At 44.4% G+C, this 8,166-nt stretch overlaps 1 protein-coding gene across 2 annotated transcripts in view; it reads left to right on the forward strand.

Annotated features, from left to right (window-relative positions):
- Positions 1-6,376, forward strand: part of stk39 (serine threonine kinase 39) — a 29,042-nt gene extending 22,666 nt beyond the window's left edge. For both annotated transcript variants that reach the window (XM_027010205.2, XM_027010206.2), the window contains exons 15-18: positions 1,214-1,266; positions 1,588-1,656; positions 1,772-1,836; positions 4,819-6,376. In XM_027010205.2, the coding sequence (XP_026866006.2) occupies positions 1,214-1,266; positions 1,588-1,656; positions 1,772-1,836; positions 4,819-4,893 (262 nt within the window). In that variant the 3' untranslated portion in view covers positions 4,894-6,376. The remainder of the gene's footprint in view (positions 1-1,213; positions 1,267-1,587; positions 1,657-1,771; positions 1,837-4,818) is intronic.
- Positions 6,377-8,166: the final 1,790 nt, after the last annotated feature.

The raw sequence follows: 8,166 nt of genomic DNA on the forward strand, positions 1-8,166 counted from the left end.
TGACCGCGAGGAAAGAAATCAGAATGTAATTTACATCAGAATGCAAATCAGACAAATTATTGATGCTTGTCTTTGCAGTGTATTGTGCTTGTTGCATTTAATTGGCGATATTTTTTTTCTCCCAAAATTGCTAAGGAACATCTTATAACGGGCTGACTTCAGGCGTGGAGCTTGAGCCATGCCGAAAGGTGAGCGGGCTCCCACTCAGGATTGAGCTCAGGCTGTGTCAGTGAGTGTGGCTCCTTTTTACCATCTGCGTCTGTTTGAAATTTCCTGCAGTCAGACTGAAGGAGCCCCCCGGGCGTCATCGCACTCGGGGCACTCAAGCAGCTTTAGATGTACCCTACGGCCTCCTGCAGGCTTAATTACTTCACTCTAGCTGCCTGATAAACACTGTGACAGGCAGGACAAAAACAGGTTTTTGTGAATGCGATTGCATCGTCTTATGCCGAGACCTCCCCCGCGGAGCTTAGTGGTAGTACCGTAGTTGCTGTAAGCAGTGCCTCCCAATACGCGTTTGCCTGGCCACGCCTCCCGTCCACATCGAGCAGGAAGGGGAGGCGATTTTCCTGTACCGTCTCTGCCATGTGCTGTCAGGGTCACCGCGCGCACCACAGCAGGGCTGGCACGGCCGCCGAAGGCCCGCCCCTTTGGGGCGTAGCGACGATGAGGCCCTGCCCATCTTTTCCGCCGTGTCACGGAAGAGCTGCTGCTAAACGCAAGTCAGCAAGTGTGAGACGGCAGCTCAGCTGGGCTGCCAGGGTGATTTCCTCGTGTCGCCTGTCATTAACGGCAAGCCCTCGCTAAGCTGGCCACGTTCAGAGCCACTAGTGCCAGGGCTCCCCCCACCAATGACCCAGATCTGCCTCGGAGGAACTACGGCAGTGTCTCTGCTAGCTGTTAAACTACAGGCATGTCGCAAAACGTTCAGGGTTGGCTATGATAGGCATGTTTTGTTATGTGGGCTTTTCTGAGTGTGTGTGCGCGCGTTACATGCATGTCAGGCACTTCAGACATGCTCAGTGAAACAGCACAGATGGGCTGTGATCTCTCTTGGCTGTCTCTTGGCCAGACAGAGGTGGCCTCATCTCCATCACTGATTCTCTACCTCCTTGACTCCACCCCCCCCCCACCCCCTCGCTCGCTCTCTCTCTCTCTCTCTCTCTCTCTCTCTCTCTCTCTCTCTCTCTCTCTCTCTCTCTCTCTCTCTCAGGAACTCGAGGAAGGAGTTGAATGACATACGGTTTGAATTCACTCCAGGGCGAGGTGAGGACTGCTCTAAGTACATCACATTACCATCAGAGAGCTGCACACGCAGGGTGTGACAGGCATGCTCCGCCAACATGCTGCGTGTACGGGACATATGTTTAAAAGCCACACGACCTCACTGACATTTGCAGTCTAAGAGGGAGGGATCTGATATTTCGGTTTGAGTGCTTTGATGTTTTGTGCCAACCTCATGCGCATATGTTTGTAGGAAATCATCTTTGAATTCATTCACTTTATGCCTGTCATCCCATGGGGGTTGTGTGTTTGCGCGCGCGCCTGTGTGTGTGTGTGCACATGTTTGTGTGTGTTTGGTTGTAGATACTGCTGACGGCGTATCTCAGGAGCTGTTTTCTGCTGGTCTGGTTAATGGGCATGATGTAGTAGTTGGTAATGTTTTCCCCACATGCAGTATACCATCCAGCACGTCAGAGTAGCTAAATGCTTCCTAAAGGATTTCAGAAGTGTTTCATATCTATGACAGCACTTTTTACAAATCTTTCAGTTGCTGCTAACCTTCAGAAGATTGTAGAAGACCCGGTTACCTGTAAAGTGCTGACCTTTAAACTGGTGAGTGCTTCAGTGGCTAATAAGGATAAACGGCAGTGGTGAATGTCTTTTTTTTTTTTTATTATTTTTTTTTTTAGATTGTTAAATGTTGAATATCAAAGTTACAAGCTCTAAAATAACATACTACATAAGCTTTGGGACTGGAATTAGTCCAACATGCTGAATTGTCGTCTTTGGAGGATTTTGTGCTGATTCACATCAGACTAAGTTCAGAAACCATATTGGGTCATTAGATGTCGCTTGTTGTCTCATTGGGTTCGACTGATTAAAGTTCTGTTTTAGAACAATAACAACATAGATTGTTTTTCACTGTAGTCATGAATAGCCTCAAAATGTTAGAAAACATTGTGGTTTCATTTTATTCACAGTTTTGTGCCCCTCAAATTTGGTGGTGATAAAATATGTCTCAGACAATAGATATAAGACAGGCAATAGATCTCAATTTTGTATTTGTTACATCTGAGACCACATATCACGAAACATCTACTTGATGTTAAATGGTATAGCTGTTACTCCAAAGACTTGGCTGTTGTGCTTGTATGCACAAACTACTGACCGTCTGTTTAACTTCATTCACACTGATGTAAAGGGAACGCGGTGGAAAGGACCCAGCTGTACCCTGCAAAGTCCAAACGAGAGACGTACATAAGTAGCATCCATGGTGCATGCTCGTATTTCATGGCAAATGTTTTCTTGTGAAAATCACAGACGGATTCCATCAACCGTCGATGCCGTGCTTCCTCTCCGAGAGGACAGCATCTTTCTTAAATCCTGCCGCGTGATGACACACGTTCCGTGAATTCCGTTATGCGCAGCACGGCCCGACCTGCGACACTGCAGGAGCCTCCCAGCAAGGTGTATGAGACATTAAACACTTTACACGGGTCCCGCCGGATAGCACAATATGGCCCAGGCCCTGTTTAATCACGCCTTTAGATGGAGTGCTGCCGCGGAGGTAAACAACATCTGTGCCTCCGCGCGCCACATGCACCCCTCTGGTCGTCGTCGGTGGAATGTCTCTTCAGCAGCTGCCGACGTGGCCCCTCTGCCCCACCACTGGCAAATCAAATCTGCTCAGCCTGGGAGGAGCGCTCTGTCTAGGCCCACAGCGCCGGCACCTGTTTTATGATAAGGGGATTTGCGTCAGTCACAGTGAAGTTTATTGTTCGATTTTCACCGGCGGCTTCCTCCAGAGAGCGCGAGCAGCGTCTGGCGCCCGGCCGGGCGCGGGTGAGCCTCGGGTGAGGAGCTTGCGGCCGGAGCGGCCAGGCGGAGGAACGTGCTTGCACGCGTGCTCCTTTTTGATGTGTTTCGCTAATGGTACACCTTCCCGCGCAGCGGGGAAGCCACAGACGCGTGCGGGGCTCCAGGCGGCGTCCGCGCGCCCGCTAAGGCAGAGGGAATCAATAAGTTCTTGGTTGTCCTCTCCCTTGGCATAGTTCCGAATTCTTCACTGAGAGATTACATGTGACTCATCTCACTGATTTTGCGGTGCGACTTCTCTACAAGCCAGTGGTGCCCTTACTGACTCAGTATAGAGAGAGGCAAACTGGGAACCAAGATACGCCTTTCATCACTGACCTTTCATCTTTGTGAAAACACATGTGCACACACACACACACACACACACACACACACATACACTTACGCACACCTCCTCCAGCCCAGCTGGAAATTGCTGGACATGCTCTAGCCGTAAGCTGCTTGTCCAGTTCCCTGAGACGGGTGGAGGGGGAGCGAGAGAGATCGATCGCCCGTCAGGCCCTCTCTGGCCTCACTGTGGGTGTTGAGAGCAATAAGAGCCTCGCGCTGCCCAGAGACACATCGGCTTATGTTTGCATACAGCAGCATCCACGTTTTCAGAGGTAGGCACAATTCAGACCTCTGCAGAATTTCACTGCATTTTGGCTTGGGCACCCCACCCCCATACCCCTAATCTTTTCCTTCTTCTCTGGAAGCTGATCAAGTTTATCGTTTAGTTCAGTGCTGATGCACTGACTAATCGATCAGCATTTTATGGCATGTCATATCTTACTCGTGCCAAGTTTGCTTTGAAAAAGTTTTTAAAAAAAACAGACCTAAAGTCAATATGACATAAAATATTGTGAGCCCAAGGTGGTTTCACTACTGTCCCATTGATCAGAGAGCCCAATACAGAAGACAAGTGCACAGCAGGGAAGTGTGTTCGAGAGAGCTCCGGTCAACAGACCAGTTTGCAAGCCCACACAAACGTTCCAAATTATATCACGTAGTCACTTCCCAGGTGGTCATTCAACAGGCGTTCTTACCCATAGCACTTTACACATAGATGTACATGAAACGAAGGCTCAGTTGAGTCACCCAGAACAGCAGAAATATCGCTTTGTTCTTCAGAGAACTGAAACACCCCCACCCCTCCCAACACCACCACCACCAGGGGTAGGTCCTGAAGGAGAGGTGAGGTTCCGCAGTGCGGCTGGATGCTGGTAGCTCTGTCCCCTCTGTCAGGAGCCAGGTCTGAAAATAGATGTGCCTGGGTCTAGCTGCCCCACAACTACCACGAGGCGCTCGGAGGCAGCGGAACGAATGGTTCCAGTGCACAGTGCGTCTCCACCGTCTGCGGCACGGTGGATGCGCGCCCGTGCACGTTCACTCGCACCACCTAAAACCGAAGCGTGCAACACAGTCAGGCCTGAAACACAACTAATTACTCCTCCCAAATGAATGCTTCCAAAGTTCCCACAAAAGCATTCACACTTTGAATTCTGTTGTTAGTAACGTAGCAGATTTTGTTGAAATTAGTTATCCTGTTGTCAGCAGGTGAATGTTAATGATTTCAATTACATTTTTCTCGTCTCACTGGCTTTTGTGCCATTACCGGTTTTGAATAACAGAAGAACAAGTAACTCTGTCCTTGACTGGCTTCATAGCCTAATCTGGGACTAAGGATTTAGTTTAGGGATTAATGCTGTTCGTGAAATCTTTTCTGTGTTATGTGTCTAGGCGTCTGGCTGTGACAGCGCAGAGATCCCAGATGAGGTGAAGCTGATTGGTTTTGCTCAGCTGAGCGTTTCCTAATGGCCTCCCTCAGACGCATGAGGATGTAGAGGGGAGGAGGAGGAGGCGGAGAAACGCCACAGGACAAGTAGCCCCCGTGGGCACGGCTTAGTAACCACGCCCATGCTACTCCCAGCTCCGCCTCCTCCCACTGGCCTCTCCCCTCTTCACAATCACCTGCTGCCCTTCTCAATATTGTTTGCATTGCTCAATTTCCTGGACACGCCATCCCGCCCCACACGTCCCCAACCACCCAGGACTCCCTGGTCTGCAGCAACTCTCACAACAACATTCCATTGCTCAGTTATCCAAGTATGGAGCAGAACTCAGCCCTGCTAACTCTCGATGCTCTCAGGTGGCAATAGCTAGTGACTTGAAAAAATAATAATAATAAAATTAGAATTTATGTCGTTATCATTGTTGTGTTAAGCTTTCAGCAAAGCTTTTACTATTATTATTATTATTTATTGAAAAAGATAATGCCTTTTGTGTTTCTTTCCTCTAGTCTTCATGTTGCAAGATTAGCTTTCCTTGGTGCACACGTTAATCCCGCAAAATTTAGAGGCTGTGTTGCATCTCTTAATAGAAGTGCTCCTTCTGAATGTAAGATGTCTTCTTTAGGGGAAAATTAAGCACATTTCCATTGTTCCATAATGAATATTGTTTTATTACAAGTGAACTGTACATATAAGAGATATGTAATCCAGTAAGAATTAATGGAACCATTTTTTTTTTTCCCACTGGATGTATGAAGCACCAAGTGAATGCTCCCATGAGCAAACGTTCTGCTTAATTTTTTCGGGACAGTGTTGATGCTTAAACGCTAGAGGTGCCTTGTTCATTAATCCGTGCCTAAGAACAGAGGTAACAAATTAAGGCTGTCTGAGGCAAAGGCTGCTTTATGTTGCTAAACCAACATTAAGCAGAATTGCTTCACAGCTGATATTCATTTAATAGTATTTACAATGGTTAAATGGCTAATGTTGAGACTACAGAGCCGTAATGCACTTTGACCTTGGCCAGTGCAATGTACACGTGCTTCACCCACGGAGGTTCCTCCAGATTTAACTTAGAAAGCTTTATTGTGTGACAAAAAGTTCATCTTAATGGTAACACATGAACTGTGATGTTTAGACAAGAAACTAGCTCCTAATTTTAAGTAACAGTAGCGCTGTTGTCCTACTAGACTACTACGTGATGATGTTTTGGTTCTAGTATGCAACCATCTCTGATTTATCACAGAAGGATGTTTAAATCAAAACGTATCTACTACTGAGATCTCATTCTGAATTATGAGTCCAAAAACAAGTACATTATTTCCAAATGACCGTTTTCAGTTGAAAATATGATTATATTCAATGAAATCGTTATTTTGTGAAGTTGCATTTTCTACATTATCTGTGGATCCTGTAATTTAGCCCTTGTTTCTTTTCAGTAATCAGCAAAACTGAAAATGTGAGCAAAAGAGCAACCAATAAACGACTGCTATAATTAACAGACCGGATGGCTGGGTGCTGGAATTTACTATCAACTAGATTACTATAAATCAGGTCAAATAAATGTTAAAATTATACTAATATACTAATTATAATACTAACATGCAGTTTTTCCAGACATTTGGCAAATCCATATGCAATGAACATGTCTAAGCACAGATGTCAGCATTTCCCCAACGAGACAGTAAAGAATAATTGGGCTCATGTTTCATATGGAAATGGTTTAACCTCAACAATTATTGTTTGTGAGTCAAAGAAATAAGACCAACAGTGTGCACATTACTATGATCACTTTGATCACAGTATAACTTAAGATATACAATAACATATATGTTTAGCATTAAATGTGGTGTTCACACAGGGTCATGGGTACAAAACAATAGAAATGTTTATATCATGCATTCAGCATGTGTGGCAAATAATGTAATGTTAAGTAGTGTGTTGTGCCTTTCATGTGGTTAGATTATGTTAGAGAATTAATGACTATTTAAGGATACTGGGCCCCTGCTCTTAATGTTGCTATGACAGCAGGTTCATGGCCATTTCAGCCACAGATCTCATACAGACACATACAGACAATACCAAATACAGGTCCGATCTGGTCACTGGCTCAGACTGACTTTGGCACTAGTCGTGTTTGGCAGAACTTCTGATGTCTAGACCTAATGCCACTATTTGGCACACTTAGTATCCCTAAGGTAAGAAATAAGATGACGTGAAAATATCTGCTTAAGGTCCCAGGTGCCCCCCGACCACAAACCCCAATTTATTAAAAGGAAATTCCACTTTTTCAGCTTTTAAATAAAGCACCTTGCACCACCGGCTGGCTGTAGGACATCTGTGAAATTGCATCAGTTTTCCCTGTAATTGGAATCAGAAGCTATTTGAGATTACATAATCATAAGGCTACCTTTTGGGAATGCATCCATGTAATACCCGAGTAAGTGACTGTTACCTGTGTTAATAATTACATCTGATGGATTTAAGTTTTGTATTACCGCAGTTATAGGTGAAGCTCCACACACACACACACACACACACACACACACACACACACATATAAATTTCCAGAGGGCATGTTAGTCCCGGTAAGTCATTAGGTCTTAAATATACATGAATGAAACTTAATTAAATAATAAAGAGATGAACACTTCAAAGGAATTGCATTATGCTTGAGTCTTTTATGTTAAAAAATCCACAGTATAATATAACAATACAACAACCTCCCATGGTTCCCATTATCTATGCTTGTCACAGTTAAATGTCACAAATTTCTTAATAGTATGAGTGAATTAAAAAATAAACAAATGAAAATTAAATTTTGGCCTCCACATTTAAGTTCTAGAAAATATGTTTTATGGTCCCGATATTTTCACTGAAGTGCTTCTTAGAGATTGATATGTAACATATACAAGGTGAAACATTCCTTTGAGGAATGTGTTTACAGTGCCGTTTATGAAATACAGTAAATACTTACTATATAATGCTTGATACTAAGTGGTGAGTAATCTCTCTCTCTCTCTCTCTCTCTCTCTCTCTCTCTCTCTCTCGATATATATATATATATATATAAATGCATATACAGTAATAATACAAATATGAGCCAGCTAAATCTGAAGTAGGGACAGAGTTGCTAAACATTAGTTACAGAAGGTAAGAAAATAATTTTGTCATAATTACTATATACATCTTCACAACATTTTTTTTAAAAAGAAGCTTTTTTTAAAATCCACACATCAACATATAAACAAATAGAACTCAGGCGCTTTCACGTGAAACAGAAGCATCTGTTGGAATA

This window comes from Electrophorus electricus, chromosome 2 (genome assembly GCF_013358815.1).
Source record: "Electrophorus electricus isolate fEleEle1 chromosome 2, fEleEle1.pri, whole genome shotgun sequence".
Classification (NCBI taxonomy): domain Eukaryota; kingdom Metazoa; phylum Chordata; class Actinopteri; order Gymnotiformes; family Gymnotidae; genus Electrophorus; species Electrophorus electricus.